Raw genomic sequence first — 23049 nt, 5'->3', positions numbered from 1 at the left:
TAGTTTTTTTTTGTATTTTTTAGTAGAGAAGGGGTTTCACCGGGTTAGCCAGGATGGTCTCGATCTCCTGACCTCGTGATCCACCCGTCTCAGCCTCCCAAAGTGCTGGGATTACAGGCTTGAGCCACCACGCCCGGCCCACTATGCATTTTTCTATCTGCTTCCAACACTTTTCAGATCAGATCTGAGGATTATAACTTGTTCCTACGCGGGGCATGGTGGCTCACGCCAGTAATCCCAGCACTTTGGGAGGCCGAGACGGGCAGATCACTTGAGGTCAGGAGTTCAAGACCATCCTGGTCAACATGGTGAAACCCTGTCTCTACTAAAAATACAAAACATTAGCCAAGCCTGCTGGCACATGCCTGTAATCCCAGCTACTTGGGAGGCTGAGGCAGGAGAATTGCTTGAACTGGGGAGGCAGAGTTTGCAGTGAGCCGAGATCTCACCATTGCACTCCAGCTTCAGTGAAGAAGCAAGACTCTGTCTCAAAAAAAAAAAAACAAAAAAACAACAACAAAAAAAAACCCTAAACTTGGACAGAAGCACCTGTGTCTTCCTGGGCACAAGTTGTAAAAGCAACACGTTGAGTTCAGATTTTCTCCTGGCATGAAGCAAAATTCAGAGCAGGGAGCACGATCACAGTCCTGTGTGGGAAGATCATTCTGTGAATCGTTTGGAGAAGAGCAACGTAGGAGTCCCAAAACCAGTTAAGAGCCTATTAATTAAGAGGCCGGGTGCAGTGGCTCACGCCTGTAATCCCAGCACTTTGGGAGGCTGAGGTGGCAGGATTGCTTGAGCCCAGGAGTTTAAGACCAGTCTGGGCAATAGAGTAAGAACTAGTTTCTATAAAAAAGGGTTTTAAAAATTAGCCTAGCATGGTGGCACACACCCATGGTCCCAGCTACTTGAGGGGGCTGAGGTAGCAGGATTCCTTGAGCCCAGGAGGTCCAGGCTGCAGTGAGCCGTGATGGTGCCACTACACTCCAGTTTGGGCCATAAAGAAAGACCCTGTCTCTGAAGAAAAGAGGCTCAGAGAAGACATTACTTCCAATTAGATTAATCAGAAAAGGTAAGTTTTGAAGGGCAGGAATCTTTTAAAGACAGAACTGAGCGGCATGGGTAGAGTGTTGTGAGAAGAAAAAAGAATTACTAGCAAAAGTTCACAAGGGTCCGAGCGCAGTGGCTCACGCCTGTAATCCCAGCACTTTGGGAGGCTGAGGTGGGCGGATCACCTGAGGTCAGGAGTTCAAGAGCAGCCTGGTCAACAGGGTGAAACTCTGTCTCTACTAAAAATATAAAAAATTAGCTGGGCATGGTGGCTCACGCCTGTAGCTGGGGTTGGGAGCCTGAGGCAGGAGAATCACTTAAAGCTGGGAGGTGGAGATTGCAGTGAGCCGAGATCACATCATTGCACTCCAGCCTGGGCGACAGAGCGAGAGTCCATCTCAGAAAAAAGAAAAAAAAAAAATGTGGCCCCCAACCAGCAGTAGCATCACCTGGGAAATCCAAAATGTACACACCCACCTCAGACCTTAGTCAGAAACTAACTCTGCACTCAGCAGCTTAACCACCTGGTTCTCAGTGATGGTTTGGGGCAGTCTCAGGGACCTGCAGGAAGCCCAGCCCTCGCCTGGCCAATACTCTATTTATGAAGATGAACAGACGATGCTGTTACATGACCTTCACTGTGGAGACAGAAGGGAGGGACCGACAGTGCCCAGGGCTGGGCCTGGGGGACCCCATCCGGAGCCTGGGGTGCTGTTTATCGCCGGCTGCCCATGGGACCCCACGACTCATGGCTGGAGGCCCCACGCCCCCTGCCTTGCTTCCATCTGCTGCAGCCAGCAGTGTCAAGCCTTATCCCATCTGTCACACCAGCCCAGACGATAAATGTCCTCCTGTGGGGAAAGTGACTTCAGAGAGAAAAGCTAAGGCCACTCCACCCCCACATGAGCCTGTGCAGCTGTCTGGTCTCCATTTTTGCCGGGTGGGGTATTCCATCCTGGTCTGGGGCAACGTGTCCCGAAAGTACGGCTTCCAGTAAGGCTCATTAGGTCCCACCCATTTCTTCTCTAGGTACCCAAAGACCCCTCCCCCCAACTTTTTTTTTTTGAGATGGAGTCTCGCTCTGTCTCCAGGCTGGAGTGCAGTGGTGCCATCTCGGCTCACTGCAGCCTCCGCCTCGTGGGTTCAAGCAGTTCTCCTCCCTCAGCCTCCCGAGTAGCTGGGACCACAGGTGTGCGGCCACCATGCCCAGCTAATTTTTGTATTTTTAGTAGAGACGGGGTTTCACCATGTTGGCCAGGCTGGTCTCTATCTCTTGACCTTGTGATCCGCCCGCTTCAGCCTCCCAAAGTGCTGGAATGACAGGCGTGAGCCCCCGCGCCCGGCCAATATCCTTAAGAGGACACTTCACTTCTTACAACTCACACGTATCTGTGAGGCTCCTGGGCTACGGAAGACCCCAGTCCTTTCGCAGCTCTTGATGGAAATTGTGTTTCAGCCTTCTGAATAAAACGACCACTGTTTACTTAGAGGAACCTTTTTTTTCTTTTTGACAGGGTCTGGTTCCATTACCACGCTGGAGTGCAGTGGCATGATCATGACCCACTGCAGTCCCAACCTTCCGGACTCAAGCAATTTTCCTGCCTCAGCCTCCCGAAGCGCTGGGATTACAGGTGTGAGCCACCATGCCCAGCAAAGGAATCTTTTTTGATCAACATCTTCTGAGAGCCCCTGGCCCAAGTAAGCAGATGCTTGCTACGGCACTGCCTTCAGGCCATTAGCAAAAAGTGGGCTTAAATGCCCAGAGGCGTTCCCAGGCCACATTTTGTTCATACCAGGAGTGCACAATGATGCCAAAGTGTTAGCATTCTTGGGACTGAAAACCTCCCTCCAACATGCCCTAGGATTTTCCTGGATACGACCAGAAATCCATTCCCAATTTCTCTGCCTCCAGGCCCCGATTCTGGATTCCTTAAAGAGGAGAACATGTTCTTGGTTCCCAAAATATGCTTGCAGTGCAGCGGTATAACGGCAAATGTTTAACAACAATAACAAAAAGGCCCTAACTGGCCAGGAGTGGGGACTCTCGCCTGCAATCCCAGCACTTTGGGAGGCCAAGGTGGGTGGATCACCTGAGATCAGGAGTTCAAGACCAGCCTGACCAACATGGTGAAACCCCGTCTCTACTAAAAATACAAAAATTAGCCAGACATGGTGGCACGTGCCTGTCATCCTCGCTACTCAGTAGGCTGAGGCAGGAGAATCGCTCAAACCTGGGAGGTGAAGGTTGCAGTAAGCCGAGATTGCACCACGGCACTCGAACCTGGGTGACAAGAGCAAGACTCTGTCTCAAAAGAATAATTTTAAAAATTAAGGCAATACATTATCAGGAGTTTTTGAGCTGGTTAAGTACAGTTATTATTAAACATTACATTCTTGGCTCATGCCTGTTGTCCCAGCACTTTGGGAGGCCGAGGGGGGTGGATCATGAGGTCAGGAGTTCAAGACCAGCCTGGCAAACATGGTGAAATCCCATCTCTACTAAAAATATAAAAATTAGCCGGGTGTGGTGGCAGGTGCCTGTAATCCCAGCTACTGGGGAGCCTGAGGCAGAGAACTGTTTGAACCCAGGAGGTGGAGGTTGCAGTGAGCCGAGATTGTGCCACGGCACTCCAGCCTGGGTGACAGAGCAAGACTCTGTCTCAAAAGAATAATTTTTAAAAGTAAGGCAATAAATTATCAGTTTTTTAGCTGATTGTTAAGCATAGTTATTATTAAAAATTACATTTTATACATTTATAATCAAATTATACTAAAAACAGGTAATGTGTGTTCAAAACTCACCACCTCCTAAAAGTTTTACTACACCGTACTCCTATCTATGCTGTTGAGGTTATTTCCATAGATTGTATCTGTGTGATAGAAACATTGTCTAACCACATACTGCTGTGAGTCTTCCCAATTCTGACTGATGACCTCGCTTAGTTTGAAATCAGCCACGATGGGGATATTGACACCACTCAAGTCAGCAAATGCTATAAGTTAGGATTTTTTTTTTTTTTTTAGACAGAGTCTTGCTCTTGTCACCCAGGCTGGAGCACGATGGCGCGATCTTGGCTCACTGCAACCTCCACCTCCCGGGTTTAAGTGATTCTCCTGTCTCAGCCTCCCAAGTAACTGAGATTACAGGCGCCCGCCACCATCTGGTTAATTTTTGTATTTTTAGTAGAGACGGGGTCTCCTGCCTCAGCCTCTCAAGTAGCTGGGAATACAGGCGTGCACCACCATGCCCAGCTAATTTTTTTTTTTTTTTTTTTTTGTATTTTTAGTAGAGATGGGGTTTCACCATGTTGGTCAGGCTGGTCTCGAACTCCTGACCTCATGATCCACCGCTCTCGACTCCCAAAGTGCTGGAAGACAGGCGTGAGCCCCCGCGCCCGGTCCGCGCAGTTCCAGCACACGTTCACGCGTGTCTACAAAGCGTCCAGCCCTCACCGCACCTTCCGGGGCCACAGGATTTAACCCCTCCTCGCCCGATGACAGCAGGAGGCGGAAAGGGCAGCGGGAATGCTCGCGCGCCCCCTCCCGGCGATCCGGAGCACGGCAGCCCCTCAGCAGCGCGTAGGAGCCCCGCGCGGGGCCGAGACGCGAGAGCACGCGCAACGCTTCCTGGGAAATGTAGTTGGATGTCGGATTGGAACTACAAAGCTCTGTACTCACCGCGCTGCAGCCCCGACCGTGCGGGCGCTTTCTGGTGAATCTGAATCTCGTTTGTCTGTGACGTGGGGAAAGCTGTTCAAGCCCAATTCCATTTTCACAAGACGCTTTCTTTTTGGAAACACGATAGCGCTGCCGCTGATGCGCGCACGACGTCTCTTGCGGCCGCGGCTTCCTCTTGCTGCGAATCTGCCGTTGCAGACGGTGGCTAGTGTCAGGGCCCGCAGCGTGACGCTTGTCGAATCTGCTGCGGGGGGAAGGACGCGAGGGTTGCTTGGGCAGCGGCTGTCATGGCGGCGGCCGCCCCCAATGCCGGGGCTTCGGCCCCTGAGGCAGCCGGTTCCGCCGACGCTCCGCTGCAGTACAGCCTTCTCCTGCAGTACCTGGTGGGTGACAAGCGTCAGCCCCGGCTCCTGGAGCCTGGGAGCCTGGGCGGGATCCCAAGTCCAGCCAAGAGTGAGGAGCAGAAGATGATCGAGAAGGTGATGGAAAGCTGTGCCTTCAAGGCTGCGCTGGCCTGCGTGGGAGGTGAGGCCGGGCGAGTGGGATGCTTGGGAGGCTGAGGGCCTGGACGGCAGTGGGGATCTCTGCAGAGAAGACCACGCGCCTGCGAGGCGAGGGACTGCGGGCCTTGACCTTGACCACACCCCCACCTCGTTCCGTGGACGTCACCTCTCCTGCCCGCTCAGCTCAGCTTTCTTGATGAAAATTGCATCCGAGGATCGGTGCTGTGGTTGGGGCCTAAAAGTTATTACATGACATCCTGGCTCACACGGTGAAACCCTGTTTCTACTAAAAATATAAAAAATTAGCCGGGCGTGGTGGTGGGCGCCTGTAGTCCCAGCTGTTCGGGAGGCTGAGGCAGGAGAATCGCTTGAACCCAGGAGGCGGAGGTTGCAGTGAGCCGAGATCGCGCCATTGCACTCCAGCCTGGGCGACAGAGCGAGACTCCATCTCGAAAAGAAAAAAGTGATTACATGGGTGACTTCATTCATCCGTTCATTCCCTTGAATTCGCTCATTTTCTTAAATCCTTCAACAAATCGTTCCTAAGCAACTATCACGTGCCAGGAGAGAGAGACAAGAGCCTGGTCTTCACGGGCCCGTATTATACTATGTGGAGAAGAATGTCGAGCAGGAACTCTGCAGAGGAATGATGCAGACATATGGAAATGCACATGCAGACGGCGCTAGGGCAGCGGTTGCTTGAGGTTTGAAAAACTGAAAGACCACTGTGACTAGACAGCAGCGAGCAAGGACAGACGAAGTCTGCACTTGTCCTTCTACGTTTCCCTTAAGCTTTTTGGAGATTTGAGAATGTACGGTATTCCTTCTGGGTGCAGGGTAAATAGGTTGGCTACATTTGCAGATGAGTTTAAGTCTCACTGAGAATGAAAGACATTTAAGAAATGAATGTAGTGAGAATGTCAATGAAAACAAGTGAAGTAGGAAGAAAGGTCTTTTTTGTTGTTGTTGAGTAAGACCATAGGTGAGACTGGAGCTGCGTCTTGAAGGATTGAGAAAATACAGGTAGGCGGAGTGGGTGCGGTGGCTCATTCCTGTATAATCCCAGCTCTTTGGGAGGCTGAGGCGGGTGGATCGCTTGATCCCAGGAGTTCGAGACCAGCCTGGCCAATATAGCGAAACCCCATCTCTACGAAAAATACAAAAATTAGCTGGTATGCACCTGAGAGCCCAGCTACTCGGGAGCCTGAGGCAGGAGGATCTCTTGAGCCCAGATGGTTGAGGCTGCAGTGAGCTGTGATCGAGTTACCGCACTCCAGCCTGGGTGACAGAGCAAGATCTTGTCCCCCGAAAAAAAAAAAAAAAAGGACCAGGCACAGTGGCTCATGCCTGTAATCCCAACACTTTGGGAGGCCAAGGCAGGCGGATCACGAGGTCAAGAGGTCAAGACCATCCTAGCCACATGGTGAAACCCCATCTCTACTAAAAATACAAAAATTAGCTGGGCATGGTGGTGTGTGCCTATAATCCCAGCTACTCGGGAGGCTGAGGCAGGAGAATGGCTTGAACCCAGGAGGTGGAGGCTGCAGTGAGCCAAGATCGCACCTTGCACTCCAGCCTGGCAACAGAGTGAGACTCCATCTCAAAAAAAAAAAAAAAAGAAAGAAAGAAAATACACTTAGGCAAAGGAGAAATGTTATTTCAAGTTTGGGGTTGAGTCGGGGGGAGATTTGGGCGTTTTGCTTACAGGCATTAGGGCAGTAGTTGATGTTTTTTACAAAGAGTAACAAGTGGTAATGAACATGGTGAATTAGGATAGAGTATGGTGAAGGAAAGAAAAATCTGTGGATGAGAAGGCCAGAGAGGAAGTTTGCGAGACTGAAGCTTCATGAGGGCATGGACTGGGTGTTTGCTCCTCACTCCGCCTGACCCTAATAAATCACTGATAGAGTTGTTGAAAGGATGAATGGGGTCTTCATAGTGCCCCACAGTTGAAGTGATGAAGGCCCCGGACTGGGGTGGTAATTGTGGACGTAGGCAGGGATGGACTTGACTTGCAAAAGTAGGATGAAAGATTTTGCCGTGTTTCATGACTGACTGGTTATAGGAGGAAGCAAAGAAGCCGTCAGAGGTGCTCCTAGTGTTTGGAGATGGCATGACTGGAAGGAAGGAGCTGTAGGCAGGAAAGTCTGGAGGGGAGGTGCCCATGATTGTATTGAACTCATATTGACCATGAAGCCATGAGAGGGCATCCACATGGACATGTCCAGCAGGCTCAGGAAGGTCAGATGTGGAAAACAGTGTGGGATTTGCCATTAGGTAGCTGTGTGGCTTTGGGAGAAGTTGCTTAACCTCTCTGAGCCTCAGTTTATCTATAGAAAGGAGAGGCTAATAGCATCTGTCTCACTGGATTATTGTGAAGAATGAAATGAGGCTGTGGCATATCTGGCATGTGGTGCTCAGTAAAGCATTACTGTGAATGTCACAGTGGCCAAGAGAGTGATTTGCCAAGTGGATAGCTGAACTTGAGGGTGACTAGTTTACATATGAGAGAGTGTAGAGAGAATAAGAGGGTTCAAGATGGAATCCTGAGAAATGTTAGGGAATGGAAGAAGAAATCCTAGAGGAGACAGAGAAGATGATGTCAGTCAGACAGACCCTGGATTGTGCAAAACTCTCCACCAGGCAAGTGGAGAGTTTGAGTGGCAAGAGGGGGGTGTCCTTTGCACCAGTGGTCATCCAAAAGTGTGGCCCTTCCAGGATGATCCCAATACAGTGATCCAGAAAACATCCAAAGACACCTTCATCTCTGTGTTTGCTTCTAGGATTTGTCTTAGGCGGTGCATTTGGGGTGTTTACCGCCGGCATCGACACGAACGTGGGCTTTGACCCGAAGGATCCTTACCGTACGCCGACCGCGAAAGAAGTTCTGAAAGACATGGGGCAGAGAGGAATGTCCTATGCCAAAAATTTTGCCATCGTGGGAGCCATGTTTTCTTGTACTGAGTGTTTGGTAGAATCTGTAAGTGTCTCTGCCTTCGGAGAAATCCTTGCTGGGGCCGCCATTTCATGACTTTTAAAGAGAAACTGCTCTTTAAAAGTTATCTGAAAGTTGTCACTAGAAAGCAGATCAGAAGCATCAGATACGTTCTAGGTTGAACTTCCATAAAATAGTCTCTAATGCAGACTTTTTGTGTGTTTACGGTATGGGCTTGCATTATATTTTACTTTTTGTAGGCTAGAAGGTAGCTAATGATTTTAAACATGAGACTTACTGGAGAGCCCCTTGAAGAAATTTTGATTACATTTCAAATGCTGGACTTGGTTTCAGCACTGTGGTGCCACCTGCAGGAAGCATCTATGAACACATACTATATATATACACACGTATATATACACATAGTATGTATATATACATATATACACACACACGCTGTATACTTATGAACTGTATCTTTGAGAAAGATTAGGTTTCCTTTGGGTAGGGACTGAATGAGCTAACTAGCAACCCTGTGTATTCTTCCTTAATGGTCCCGCTTGGCTTGTTTCTTTGGCTCTAACATGTACTTCTCCGCCCACAGTACCGGGGAAAATCGGATTGGAAGAACAGTGTCATTAGTGGCTGCATCACTGGAGGAGCCATTGGTTTCAGAGGTTAGTAAACGGCTCTCGAATGCTTTTCCTTTGTGGCCTGGGACAACGTGCTGAGGTTGTCATTTCCAAACACACGAGTGTTCCAGGGACACTTGATCTTCTTCCCCTCTGACAAATAAATCCTGTTTGTTTCTGTGTTAACTCGGGTTTGGAAACTCGCTAGGATCTAGATTAGGGTTTCTCATTGTTGGCACTATTAACATTTTCGACCAGATGAGTCTTTGCTGGGATTGGGTCTGTTTTGTGCATTCTGAGATGTTTAGCAGTACCCCCGGCCTCTACCCACGAGATGCAAGCAGCATCCCTGTCAGTTGTAACAACTTTTTTTTTTTTAAAGAGACCGAATCTCACTCTGTTGCCCAGGCTGGAGTGCAGTGGCATGATGTTGGCTCACTGCAACCGCCACCTCCTGGGTTCAGGTGATTCCCCTACCTCAGCCTTCCAGGTAGCTGGGATTACAGGCACCTGCCACCACGCTCGGCTAATGTTTTTTTTTTTTTTTGGTATTTTTTTAGTAGAGACCGGATTTCACCTGGTCTCAAACTCCTGACCTCGTGATCTGCCTGCCTCAGCCTCCCAAAGTGCTGGGATTACAGGCGTGAGCCACCGCATGTGGCCAACATTTTTCTCAATCATTCTAGGCAATTGTCTGTTTTGATTCTAGACAGAAATTATAACAGTAGTATCTTTCTGCCCTCGGGGACTCTGATTTTTACCCATTGAATGCTAAGTTCAGATATTCTAGAAATATTAGATTATCAGCTCTAAAAAAAAAAAAGAAGAAGAAGAAAAACAATTTGCTGCCACTTCTCCCTGTTGGCATGTCCGTTCAGAGTGTGGGGGAGGGCCTTGGTGACTTGACTTTCCTAGAAGCATCAGTGTTTTATCACTGGGCCACTTTCCATCTGTCATGCCCTGACTTACCCAGAGCAAAAAGCTGGTTTTCTCATCTTCTGAGGGACAGGATGATTTGCCGTCATGAAACTGGTTTTGCTCCTCAGGCACCATTAATGACTGACCAAGTAACTTCTCTGCCGGTCGTCCCATGGCTCAGCTATGCCAGGGCCTCTCTGAGAAGCTCCGCTGTCTTAAGGACTGCTTTGATCACCTTCCCAGGAACTCATTCCATAAACAAATCAGGGTCAAGGCCATATGCTTTCATTTGATTCCAAGGGCTGCTTCTCTTAACCAGTTTCCTGCCTGTGAGGGGCTGTTTCCCTAAGACTAGAAATACCCTTTGAAGGAGAAAAGCTAAACAAACGTAGTTAGATAAAGCACACTGGATTAGATCACATACACTGCTTCACTGATGTCTTCCGGAGCGATGATCGCTTGAATGACTCGCAGTGCTTAAGCTTGGTTCATGGCACCTGAGGGTGTGCAGACATTCCACGAGTGCCTCCTGACCCAGCAGGTGTCACTCACCACAGGTCGTGTTCTTTCTGTTTGTTTGACAGCTGGCTTAAAGGCTGGGGCCATTGGTTGTGGAGGTTTTGCTGCTTTCTCTGCTGCGATTGATTATTACCTCCGGTGAGAGTAACTGCCTGTGGGGAAGGACGATGCCAGCTCTCCAGAGCGAGCCCAGGCTGCTCTCCGGAGGACAGTGTCCGGACCACACCAGGGCCTGGCTTCAGGGCCCGAAGACATTCGTTTCCCCTCGTGTCACTGGTATTCTGAGGGAGCTGCCTGGCTTCTCTGCCTCCAGCCTTCGGGGAGCCACACTTGGCTGCTCCTGGACTCCAGCCAACCTTCACAGAGGACGTCCCATGCCGGATTCTCTCAGAGCAGATCGGGAGACAGGATGTTGACATATAGGAATTCAGCTCCACAAAGCTTCAGGCCTGACCACAGCTGGCCCTCTAGGTTGTTTGGTGTTGTGGGCACAGAGGTGGCAGTGTCTCTACAGGCACCCGGGAAGCTGTTCTACTGTGGAACTCCGTGCAACTATCCGTCTCGAATACCAGGGCAGGGCAAGGCGGACTGATGCCGTCCAACCAATTATCTCACTTGTTTTGTGTTCTGCCATCCTTTTTTTAAAAAAATACACCCCCACCCCCCGCCACACACACCTTACAGTTCAAAAGGTTGGTTTATTTCTATTTTCAAATTCCCTAATTCTAAAAACAGTGCCAGGTGGCCCAGAGATACCATCTGAAGGGAAAGAATGGCAAAGCTCTGAGGAGGCTGGGGATGGGGAGGCTGAGGCAGGGTTGCTAGAGGACTGTGTCATCCTCACCAAGATCGTTACATCTGCCAGGGCCTGCCTCAAGAAGCCCAGCCCAGCCTCTTCCTGGGATGCACTGAAATCCCATCCATGAACTCGTTGGGCCCTCCTGTGCTGGCCGAGAGGCACACACTGGCTTCTCAGCGTGACTGCTGGACCAGGCCGAGCTCGAGGTCACACGTGAAGGGCCCTGCTGTGGTCATCTTGGTGACTCGGTCACAGCAGCTACTGGCCAAGATCAGACGTCGCTGAGGGGCAGTTCACCACCACTCTCGTTCTCCAGTGTCAGGGAAGTGTTTTAACATGTCGTGTTTTCCACTTGACCTTGTGGTATTTTTCTTGGACTAGTTGTGTGCCATGGGTTTAAAAACAAAAAAAAAGCCGTCTACAGTTAGGCTTCAGCACTGCTGCCGCTTTACCCTGGTGCTCTGCGGGGGAGACGGCACTGATGGAGTCAGGCCTTTGCTCTTGGGAGGGGCACAGGCAGGTAGCTTGGTGGGGGCCACACAATTCTGGGCACCTTCAGCCAGTGGTAACGAGTCTCCTTTTTCCTATAATACAGTTAATTCCTCTGCCCTTTCTTTTTCTGCCTCCTTCCTCATCTGCCCCGTCTTCTAGCCCACACACTCTTAACCAGAGTTCAGACTCAGCTTACATGGCCTGGTGGCCCGAGTGTGTGTGTGTACACATGAGTGATGTCAAACCCAGCTGGTAACACCTTCCTTGGGTCATGTTTGCCATTTCCTTGGAATATGAGCTCCTGCTCAAGGCTCATGTCCTTTTACGGTGAATTCTATATAATGCCCCTCCCAGTCTCACAGCTAGGAGGCTTCATCACTACTCGGCCAGTTGGAGCATTCCCTAGAGCTCAGAACAAACTGTTTCCTCTACTGTCCCTAAATACAGGACACCTGCAGGCACTCTGAAGCAAGGGCAGACACTTCTACCTGGTACCTGTCAAAGTCCTAGGAGGCCTGGCATCTTCCATCTTTCAGTCTAGCACGTGGGAGCAAATGCAAGAAATGCTGCCTGGAAAGATGAGCTCTAGGGCTGTCAGTAGCCATCGGTTCCGTAAGCCAAGCATTGTCCACACCGCCTATTCGCTCGAGAGATGAATAGTTTCCTGTTTTAGATGGCTGGGGAGCCAGTATGAGCTCATAAACCAAACAGCAATTTTCAGAGACATCTGTTCCTGATCTTCAGAATAAACTCAGTGTCCAGTTGCTTCGGCTGGTGGGAGCCGATATTCATGCCACTGGCTCACCCAAAGGGAGGGTAGGCCCTCGGAGACCCAGCTTCTGACAAGCAGATCAGACCAAAAGGCTGCCTCAAAGATGTGCCACTTGGAAAGAAAGTGTAGAGAAGCGTTTACATCAAAGAAGATGCTTCCTCTCCAGTGGACAACGTCATGCCACTTTCAAGGCACACCAATGGCCAGGTCCCGGGTGGGACATTTGTACTGTAGCAGCACATGGCAAAGGTGAGCCAGAAGCAGCCTGGATGCTGGCTGATCTGGAGGCCTTTCTGAAGAGCAAGGAGAGGGCTCAAGCCCACCTCCCCGCAGCTCTGCCCCAGCCCCCATGGGCCACAGGGAGGCTCAAGGGGAGTGAATTAGGTAAACGGATTCCTGGAAACTCGCATCTGGATGCAGCTGGAAGAGTTAAATATTTAGATTGGTGGCTTCCCTGGACCACTGCGAACACAAACATCCACACACCAGGGCTGAGTTTTGTGCAAATGTTGGGGCTTTGCCTTTTTTATTAACATTTTCCTCTCACGTGGTTTACATCAATTTATAATAATCTACATAAGTTGAAACAGAACAGACAAAAAAATATATCCTTACCAACTTATTAAAGTCAGATATTCATGACAGGTCCCATCCTACCTGTGTATCAGCAGAAACTGGCAGCCATCAGCCATTGCTCAGCAAGGACAGGCAGACCGGGGTTCCTTAGCCTGACTCCTGCTGGGCACAGTGACTGGAGCTTCCAGGCTGCACAGTCCCTGCTCACAGGAGAACCCTTAGCGTGACTCCTGCCAGGTGCAGTGACTGGAGGTCCCGGGCTGCACGGTCCCTGGCTCCTGACTCCTGCGAGGTGCAGTGACTGGAGGTCCCGGGCTGCACGGTCCCCGGCTTACAGGAGGCCCCGCTGGGTGTTTGCTTGCTGCAGTTTAGTCCAGGTCGGGCACCTGACCCTCCCCGCTCTGGGGGTGGGATTTATAAATATGAGCCTTTGCGTTTCTCAGCCTTTGCAGCCTTCCCATAGCCTGTTCTCATATTGCCTCAGCAAGCTTGGGGCCGTGGGGCTCCCTGAGGCTGAGATGCGAAGGTGCCCAGTCTGGGCCGTGACTCACTCTGCCCCTTCCTGTCCATCGCTTTGGAAGCAAGCAGGAGCCTTCTGTGCCACACACCGACACTCGGATGCCAGGCAGGGACCTCGGGAAGGGCCAGGCGCTGGGTCTTTAGACTCACGTTCGCTGCCTGTTCCACGGAGCACGGGCTCCTTACAGGCGGCTGATGGTCAGGACTTCCTTCCTCATGGGCACGTCTCCTCCGTGCACAGAATATTTACTGTTCTGCCCAAGGCAACAGGAGTAAATGGGATCCAAAAGGGCTCTGCCCCTCACTGAGCAAGTGCTGCAGTGTTAGGGCCAGCACACCCTTCTTTCACACTCAGCCCTGAGCACAAGAATGGGAACTGAGCTCCCCAGTCCTGAGGGCCCAGAAACGACGCTCTGCACACAGAAGAGCCAGCAGCTTCACTGTGGCTGTAACTCAAGCCCCTGGAGCCGAGTGTGCTCTCCTAGGCTGAAGGCCCGAGGCTGGCAGCCACAGCTCGTATGGGAAACTGCGGTGGGAACACACCTCACTCCTTCCTAGGAAGTCTCCAAGTTGGGAATGGAAGCTTCGGGTCCCTACTCCCTGGCGGGTACCTACAGCACCAACAAGGAGGCCCCAGCAGAACCCAGCCCCGAGAGGCAGCTGTCTGACTCCCCACTCTCCCCACAACTTCTGGAGTTCCCAGCGTTTACCCAAAAGGCTGCGTCCGGAAGCTGGGGTGGCAGCACAATGGCCACCGCGGACCTGTGCCTTTCCTTCCCAGTTCTGAAGGACCTGTGGCAGTGCTTGGCTGTGGAGAGTGTGTAAAATCTAAGGCAAGAGTGCCACGAGGTCCTGCGGTACCAGGGACCTCCTGGCTGCAACCTGCCTGCCTGGACACCTGCTTCAGCCACATCAGTCACCCTCCAGGAAGCCTGGCCCCACTCGAAAAGCCCCCACAACTTGCTCCTAAGAGCTGTCCCGCCCGCGACCCGGGACACGCTGCGTGTGCGTTCCTCCCTCGTTCAGCCCGTCCCCACCTGAGACCCGGGACACCCAGCGCTGCTTGTGCATTCCTCCCCCCTTCAGCCCTTGATGTTCTCTCAGCAGGCTGACTGCCTCCTCCCCCACTCTCTCCTGACCCTCTGGCTATCTCAATAGCAGGTCACTTGTGAGTCTTTACACTCAAAGGAAATAGAACAGCAGGGAAGGGAACTGAAAAGCAGTAGAAGAAACAGTCAGAGATGCCTCACTGATAGGCAGGAGGCTGAACAGGTAAACCCCAGAAGTGGAGATTCCCAAACGGAAAATTCCAGAAATGGGTGCTCCAGCTCTGTGCTAAGCTGGGGACGAGTGTGAGTGTATCTCCTTGTCCAGCATTTGCACAGGCAGCAAGGCAAAGCAGGTGTGCTCCCAAAGGCGGAGGTCGAGGAGAGGCCGGCAGCGGCAAACGGCAGCACCCAACAGGCCACCGCTGTCCCCGCCACCCGGGGCCTCTTCAGAGCTTTCAAGGTGATGGAGCGAAGACCGAGGGTGCACATGCATGCAGGCAGGCCGGGAAGGAAGAGCGGGTGGAGGAAGACGGGGAGGCTGCCAGGAGACCGCCATCTGGGAGCAGGGCCAAGAGAGAAGCTGGCAGCAGTTACACAGCGCAAAATAAAAGGCCTTGGGCTGGACTCAGGAGGAAAGAAAGTGCTGGAGGAAATGAAGGAACAAAGCGGGCTGTCTGTGTGCCCACGCCGGGCCGGTCACTACCTTTTCTGCATGACAAGTGTACATAAAACAATTCCCGAACAGCACGGAGCATCAGACACAACCAGAGGAACAGAGGGCAGGAGGTGGGAGGCGGTGGTGAGGCTGGGGCTGGGCAGCCGGCTTTGTACAAGGTGGCACAAAAGACGGACGCATTCCAGTTCTTGGAAGCTGGCTTCCCTCGAGTCTGGAGCGCTGGGTTTGGGAGTTTTCTATTGCAGTCTTTCAGGTCTGGGCTGGGCCCCGGGCTGCAGGGGCTGGCTCCACCCCTCCCCGCAGCCCCCTGCCTCGCGCTACACGTCGGTGGAGAAGTACAGTGTGTTCCGCTTGAGTTCTGCGAAGGAAATGGGGGGGTGCTGCAGGTAGTAGAGAAGGACCTGGACCTGTGGGGAGACAGGAAGGCAGAGGCTGGGCTCCCTGTCCTCGGCCGTGCGCGAAGACGTGGTCCTTGCCGGCTCCAGCCTGTGTTGCCCCTCCCACTCCCTAGACTGGCTCCGGCCACCCCCCCTTCCTGGGCAGTCCAGGTGTTTGCCTTTCTGCAGCCGTGGAAGGCGCTACAGGGCAGAGGGTTGCGGGGGCCTGGGGCCACTTCCCCAACCTGGCCATAGGCTTCCGCTCTGTCCTGAGGCGGCCACAGTCTGACCCCTGCTCTGGGTCTTGCAGGAATCCCAGGGAGGCCTCCTGCCCTTGGAAGCAACCTCAGAGCTTCCATGTGTGAGGACAAGGACCCAGCATCTCCCCCACCCCCGGGCTTGCTTTCCGAGACCGAGGCCCTCCTGAGAATGCAGCCAGCATCCGGGACAGACATCCTCTGGGCCCTGGTTTAGGTTCACGCATTTGTTTTGGCCTGGGAGGGGCAGAAGTGTCTGCAGTCCTGCCTCCCTGGTGACACCCCACAGCCCATCAACCGAGCTTCCCATGAGGGAAGAGGCGTGGAGACTGAGCTGTTCTCTCTCCTCCTGAGGGGGCTTGTCTCACCCTCCGCCAGCCATGGACCTGGGCGGTGCTGGAGGGCCAGGGTACCTGCGCCATGACGTCATGGGACCAGAGTCACCCTCCGCCAGCCACGGGCCTGGGCGGTGCTGGGGGGCCGGGGTACCTGCGCCATGACGTCGTGGGACCAGAGTCGCCCTCCGCCAGCCACGGGCCTCGGCGGTGCTGGGGGGCCGGGGTACCTGCGCCATGACGTCGTGGGACCAGATGTCGGCAGCCGAGGTGACGTGTGCTTTGCTCTCCACTTCTGAGGGTCTCAGTAACGTGGGTCCAAACACGGTAGCCAGGTTGTGAAGTGACATTTTGTTGATGGGCTCCTTCTCGGCAACCCTAAAAAGGAGAAGATTTCGGGGAAGAAAGAAGCGCTTTCTCCGCAGCCACTCGGACTCCGGGACACTTGGCCTTCGCTGTAGGAGCTCCTGAAGGACTCCTGGACGGGCGTCACCATCTCCCTCTCCTAGGAGTGGGGACCTCCCCCGGGGGAAGGGGACTCATCCAGGAGAGCAGGGCCCAGCCAGGTGCCGGGTTCTGTGCTGACATCTCCAGCTGCTGGGCCCTCCCGAACTGACAGTGAACTGCCAGAGCCAGGGAGCCACAGAGGCCAACCCCAGCTCCCTGGCCTGAGAGCAAGTGCTGCTCTAAAAACTTCCCCTGTACCAGCTCACACTCGAGGCAGTCCTTTGAGGTGAATACGATTATCATTATCCCCATTGTTTAGATGAAGAAAACCAAGTAAGGAGGGGGTAAGTGACTTGCCCAAGGTCACACAGCTAGCAAGTGGTAGAGCTGGGATCTGAACGCAGGTGGCTGCCTCCAGGACCTATGCTCTTAACCGATCTGTCACTTACTCCTGTGCTAAGTGGTCCAAAGGAAGAGTCAAGCTGGGTGAGGCAGGGGAGAAAGGTAGGCAGGGCCTGGAGCCCAGCAGGAGTCGTTAGCTAGACCTGGGGCTCTGCCAGCTGTGCTGGGCCAGGAGCAACCCTACTTCCAGATGAGCCAGGGACTGCCCCCATGCCTTTCCGGTCCGTCTCATGGGACCCAGGGCTGCCTCCTGTGCCTCTCCGTCTGCCTCGTGGGACCCAGGGCTGTCCTCCCTCCGGATCCCCCCCTGCTTCTCTTGCTCAACAGGCCAGATGCTCTACGATGCTTCCCTGGGGTAACAGCAGGAGCTGCCATCAGGGCTGGTGTCCAGGCAAGCCCAGGGTCAGCAAACACATCAGAGGGGCTCTGGTTCTCCTTCAGTCTCAGAAAATGTTTCCGGGCTGAGACCCACCCAGCCTAAGCAGCGCCTCTCACCCCTCTCCATACCATCATTCCCACCCTCCAGGCAGGAGCTGTGGCCGCGCCTGCTTTGGAAACAGGCAAACAAACACTGTGATGCCAACAGGCAGCTGTGCAGCGGGGCCAGCCCCTCACCACACGCGCGCACACGGCCCAGCCAGGGGCCCAGATGTGGGAACAGACTGTGCCCAGTTCCCAGGGTGGAAGTCGAATGAATTTTCCCTTCTCACTCCTCCCCACAAGGCTTGCCAAACGCTTTCGGAATTGGTCAGGGCTCTAGTCCTGGCCAAACCAGAGGAAAAATGTTTCATGATGGGAACAACAAGACACCAGCCCCGGGCGCGTCCAGGTCTCCGCTGGCTCTCCCGAGCCTGGCCCGGCTGAGCTGCAGCAGGGGGCCTGGCCCTGAGTTGGGGCTGAGCTCAAGGAGGAACTGTTCTGCAGAGCAGTTTGAGGGGCTCCCTGGTCCTGGCGTGCAGGTGGGTTAAAGGGACGCCCAGGGACCACCTCCCCACACAAGCCTGAGGACCTCTTCAGGGCCACTTTCAGTTCTAAACTTTGCTATGGGTACAACCAACTTTAGCCACTCTTGGTTGGACCTGTCTAGAAAGGGTGGTGGGAGGGCAAGAAAGGTCTGAATTTAGGATCTGGAAGTTGAGGGCTCTAAGGACAGATCTGCTACTAACCCAAGCAAGTCTCCGCCTGGTGTGGGGACTCAGTTTCCCTATGTCAAGTGAGGTGTGGGCCAAGACCAGTGCGTTTCACCTGTTTTGACTGTGGCCCACAATACAGCCCGTTGTAACAGTCCACACGCCTCCAGGTAACTGAACAGCAGCACCTGCACTAAAGGCTTGCAGTGTATCCTACTGCTGTCCGTTCCCCACTTCATTCAGAAAAGGCTACACTGGTTAAATGAACCACCAGTGGGTCAGGACTCACTGATTATAAAACCTGCCTACAGTCCTAATACTGTCTGTTCTCCATTCACTTACAGAAGGCTGAATGGACTCAGTGAACCACTGGTAGGTCAAGGACCCACTGATTATAAAACCTGCCTGCAGTCCTGAGCATTCTGTGGTCAATATTTGAGGTTACTACTCGTTACAGGACCCAAATATTTCTCAACACAGAAAAACGTGAGTGCAAGAACTTGGAGAGCAAACTCTCACCCCCCACAGACAGCCCAACAGAGGCAGCGCCCACGCGGAGGGACTGAGGCGGTGGGGCCAGGGCCCCTCCCTGTTACCTTTTCAAGTGTTCCAGCAGGAAGAGGAAGGTGATGAGGTTGGGGTCGGGCAGGGAGCGGAGCAGGTGCATCATGCAGTTCTCCTTGGCAGCGGGGTCTGACAGGGCTGTGGGAGAGAAGGGCCAGTGTGGCGTTCAGCTCCAGGGGCTCCCCACCAGAGCCCCTGTGGTCATGAGGCTGTGGGCCCCTGCAGGAGACCCCAGGCTTCCCGGCGTTTGGGAAGCAGATCCCACAGGGGAGGGCCTCGTGTCTGGGTGGGCTATTAGCAGCTGCTTCCTTCAGGAGGCCTCACCATGACCGGTAACTCAGCCAGGAGGCCGGCTGGTGGGAGCAGACCCCCTTCCTGCAGCCGACTGCATGGGCCTGGGCGCTGCGGCATCCCGGGTCTCCTACTAGGACACCCCCTGGTCTGTGTGGCTAAAGATGAAGCCAGTAGGGACATATCCTGCCAGTGGTGGATTCTGTTTCTCAGCCCTCTCTGCTGCTGGCGTGTGGGTGTGAGCAACCTTCCGCTGGGGGGCTGAAGCTCTGGTCTGCCCCAGGAGAAGAAAAGGCTGAAGGGATGCCCTTGGGGCTGGGTTTGGCCCAGGTGGGTGGAGGCAGAAGGCCTGCTGGCCGGGGCCCTCAGCAGAGGTGACAGGACGGTGTGTGGTCTTGCTGGAAGGCTCAGCACAACCAGTCTCAAGTACCCTCTGGCTTGAACCAGCCTCCTCCTCGCCTCTGGAATGCCAGCCTCTGGCCACTCGCCTCAGGGCAGTCTGCCCTGGATGCTCGAGCTTGCGAGCAAGAGGCCAATGTCCAAATAGGAAGCAGAGGGGGCTGCCCGTGGGGACATCAGGGGCAAGAGGCAGGCCAGAAAGGGCCCAGTGTCTGCACCAGGTCCTAGCAGGCCACACCTCACCGTCGGGCCCCTCAGCCACAGGCCCCAGTGCACTGGAAAGGTCAGCCAGCAAAGGAAGCCACAGATACTTCTCCTGCTGATTACTTCTCCGGGCAGGGAGTCCTGGCTCAGTCCGGCCCAGCCCAGCCCTAGGAGCCCTCAGGGCCTCACCGATGCCCTCCATGAAGGCTGGGTAGAGTCGGTCTGTGAGGAGGGGCTCAGGCAGTTCCCGGAAGTAGAGCTTGAGCGTGCCGGCGATGGCATTGATGTCCATGTCGCTCAGCATCAGCAGGATGTCCTTGTTATCTGCAGGGGTGGGGCCGAGGTCAGGCAGCCTTAGCTGGGCCGGCGGCCCTGTTCCATGCCCCCACCCACTCCATCTCTGGTTCTGGTCTCCCCCGGAAAGGCAGGACATAGAGAATGCCCACAGGTGTCTGTGGGTCGGGGTCGGGGGAACGGGGAGACAGCCTGGGGCCATCTGCTGTGGCTGCTCGGGAGAGGGTGTCTGGGGAGTGAAATTCATCACCCAGAGTTCACAGCCACATTCATACCGTGTGGCCTGCACCTGCCTTCCAACGGGAACCTCCCCATCGCTAAGCCCCTGTCTGGAAGGCACTGCACGCTTTTCACACGTAAAAGCACGTTCCCACAAAGCCTCAGTTTCTAGGCTGCACAGAGGAGCCAAGGCCAGCAAGTTCCCAGGCCCCAGCCGGTCCTCCACTCCAGGCTCCCCACAGATTCATCCTGCCTGGTCAGTGCAGGTTTCTTGACAATTGGGTATGTGGTTGCTGCAGCATGAACCAGCAGGAGCAGGAAGGAGAAACCAGAAAGGCCAGGCCTGTGCTGCCCCGGCGGGGACTTGGGGCCCTGGAGACAGCAGTGCAGGCTCAAAGCCCTTTCCCCGCGATTCACTAGGCACCCAGGAACTAGCAAGAAAGCCAGCCACGCAGACTCTGGTTAGATCTGAGTTTAAGTCCAGAACCAAAACCCACAAGCTGGGTCATCCTGGGCAAGCAAGTCGGCCCTTCTGAGTTTCTGCAGTTCCTTACCTGCAGCAACGGACAAGAGATTCGCGGGGAGCGGATTATGTGAGAAAACGCAGAAAAAGCACCTGCCACAGGGACTCTGAAGCAGACCAAGGCTCCTCTCCAGGAAGGCTCCTGGTTCTCCCGAGCTCTCCCGTCCATCCCACCAGCCTGCACCCACCCCAGCTGGGCCTTCCAGACTTACTGGCATCGAAGACGGCCTTGAGCGCCTGGATGTCCGTGGCCACGCCTGATATCCGGTAGATGCCAACCTCCTCGATGCCCCTCTTCTCCACCTCCTCCACGCACTGCCGGACGATGTAGGGCACCTTGGAGCGTTCCCGCCTGGGGTGGGGGGTGAGGATGGGTGGAGGGCGGCCCCCATGACAACTCTCCTGTAGCAACCCCCACCCAGCACACCCGCCCCCCGGAGAGCTTCTAGCATTTGGAATGGAGAGACGGGGCAGGGGGGCGGGGAGGGCAAGAAAAGGGCAGAGAAAGAGGCCACCGCACCCCACCCTAGCCTGCCCACCCGCAGCCTGCCTGCGGAGGGGCCGCGAAGGACGTGGGCAGGAGAAGGTTTGGGAACTTGGGACCGTCAGGCCGAGACTCTAGGGAAAGAACGCCCCCCAGATTCAGACGCTTGTAGGAGGCCCGGAAGACAGCCCACACGAGGAGGTGGGTCAGGCCTGAGACAAGGGGCTGGGGTGGCGATGAACTGGGGGATGCGTGCCCTTTCCCGAGGGGCAGCCAGTCCCTGTTGGTGCTGAGCCCAAACGTGGGCCCCCGGCTGACAGAGCTTCCCGCTTATTACGAGGAACAGACGATCTGGGATCTCACAAGACACCTTCCAGCATTTCAGTGCCGGCTCACGTGCTTCTAAAGCGACTGATTAGGTGCCAAGATGGGCCTAGGCAGGGAGGGCCGGAGGCCCAGGTTGGCGGGGACCAGGGGCACCGACGCCAGGACTGGGAGAACGGAGGCAGCACCTACTTGGTCACCACGCTGATCTTCACACCGAAGACACCGGTCTGCTTTTTGGACGGGGTCCTCTTCAGGCTCATATCTCGGCTGGTGAATTTCATGGAAAATTCCACTTTGATCTGGTTGGGGGGTGAGGCAGGTACAAGTTCCCCAGGGCGTGAGTGCCCAAGGAATGCCCCCAAAACACAGGGGTCCCCTCCCCAAGACTGCAAACGAGGGCTGGCTCACACCCAGGGCTCCCTCAACACCTGCAGGACAGCAGCAGGCAGGGTGTGGGCAGGAGGGGAGGGGGGCTGGGCTGCGGGGAGGTCCAGGCGGCACAGCAGCCCCAGGAGCGGCCAGAGGGCCAGGCTGCCCACCCGCTGCACAGATGTTCCACCTCCCGGCTCACCCCGTTCATCTCAATCACGTCCGTGTGCCAGTTCTTGGTCTCCACAGTTTGTGGGTCCAGCTGCAGAGAGAGAATGTGGGTGAGGGAGGTGCCCACTCGGAGGCCAAGCCAGAGCTCTCCCCGTGGGTCAGCACTGCTCAGAGCCAGCGACACAGTCAGGAAGGCGACGTGAGCAGCTGGGATAAGCTGATGTCTACCTGGAAATCAACCCTTCGGGGGGCCCTAGCCCCAGGCCCCTGTGGCCGCCGTGAGGGAGGCGGGGCACACCCTGTTAGGCACCCCTGCCCGTGACACCTTATTCACTCGTGACTGCCAGCCCGGGATATGCGTATCATTACCCCATTTCACAGATGCAGAAACTGACGTACACAAAAGGTAAGCACCTGATTAGGAGGTGCTGGAGCCCATCAGGAGGGAGCCGGCCTATCCGAGTCAGGAGCCCATGCTCAGGAGGCCGCCTGGGTTTGAATCCCAGCAAGTTTTAAACTCACTAAGCCTCAGTTTTTCCATCTGCACACGGGAGCCAGCAACAGAACCTGCCTCCCTGGGATTGCTGTGAAGATTCAGGGAGGCAACTTGGGTCGAGCCGTCAGCTCCCAAATAAGCAAATCCTCCACAGGGGAAGTCCCCAGGCTTGGGCTGGAGCCCAGGGAGGTGCGGACCCTCCCTGGGTCAGGGGAGGTCAGAGGCACCCCTCACACAGGACTGTTCCGTGTTCTGTTTCTGTAACTCGGGGACCGCCTTCAAGCCTGTCTGCCTGTGCACCTGTGAACTAATTCTGAGCAAATACGCACCCTGGCACATTCTAAAGTCAACATCTGAACATTTCCAAGTTTAAATAGTTGCAAAGAGTATGATTTCCAGAATCATGTCAATATTGCCATCCTAAAATAAAAGTGTTACATCGTTCCTTCCCATGGATTCAGTGGGATCTAAATACCCCAGCGACGTGATACCCACACTCATCCATTTAAAAACTACACAAGGCCAGGTGCAGTGGCTCACACCTGTCATCCCAGCACTTTGGGAGGCTGAGGCAGGCGGATCACGAGGTCAGGAGATCGAGACCATCCTGGCTAACACAGTGAAACCCCGTCTCTACTAAAA

The 23049-nt window shown here is 54.3% G+C and overlaps 2 protein-coding genes across 2 annotated transcripts in view; one reads left to right on the top strand and one right to left on the bottom strand.

The window, feature by feature from the left end:
• Positions 1 to 4766: 4766 nt before the first annotated feature.
• TIMM22 (translocase of inner mitochondrial membrane 22 homolog (yeast)) lies at positions 4767 to 11428 on the top strand. The gene is made up of 4 exons (XM_011999592.1): positions 4767 to 5253; positions 8015 to 8211; positions 8771 to 8843; positions 10301 to 11428. The coding sequence occupies exons 1-4, from the start codon at positions 5016 to 5018 to the stop codon at positions 10375 to 10377; spliced, it is 585 nt and encodes a 194-aa protein (XP_011854982.1). The 5' UTR covers positions 4767 to 5015; the 3' UTR covers positions 10378 to 11428.
• A 1362-nt stretch (positions 11429 to 12790) lies between these two features.
• Positions 12791 to 23049, bottom strand: part of ABR (active BCR-related) — a 123141-nt gene continuing 112882 nt past the window's right edge. The window contains exons 15-23 of the mRNA XM_011999649.1: positions 21943 to 22002; positions 21561 to 21670; positions 20773 to 20912; positions 19714 to 19848; positions 18663 to 18768; positions 16318 to 16465; positions 14431 to 15525; positions 13103 to 14366; positions 12791 to 13049 (exon numbers count right to left, since the gene is read on the bottom strand). Of these exons, the coding sequence (XP_011855039.1) occupies positions 15436 to 15525; positions 16318 to 16465; positions 18663 to 18768; positions 19714 to 19848; positions 20773 to 20912; positions 21561 to 21670; positions 21943 to 22002 (789 nt within the window). The 3' untranslated portion in view covers positions 12791 to 13049; positions 13103 to 14366; positions 14431 to 15435. The remainder of the gene's footprint in view (positions 13050 to 13102; positions 14367 to 14430; positions 15526 to 16317; positions 16466 to 18662; positions 18769 to 19713; positions 19849 to 20772; positions 20913 to 21560; positions 21671 to 21942; positions 22003 to 23049) is intronic.

Source organism: Mandrillus leucophaeus, unplaced genomic scaffold (assembly GCF_000951045.1).
Source record: "Mandrillus leucophaeus isolate KB7577 unplaced genomic scaffold, Mleu.le_1.0 Scaffold6, whole genome shotgun sequence".
NCBI lineage: Eukaryota > Metazoa > Chordata > Mammalia > Primates > Cercopithecidae > Mandrillus > Mandrillus leucophaeus.
Note: the sequence above shows the minus strand (reverse complement) of the source record. Positions and strands in the feature narration are given on the sequence as shown.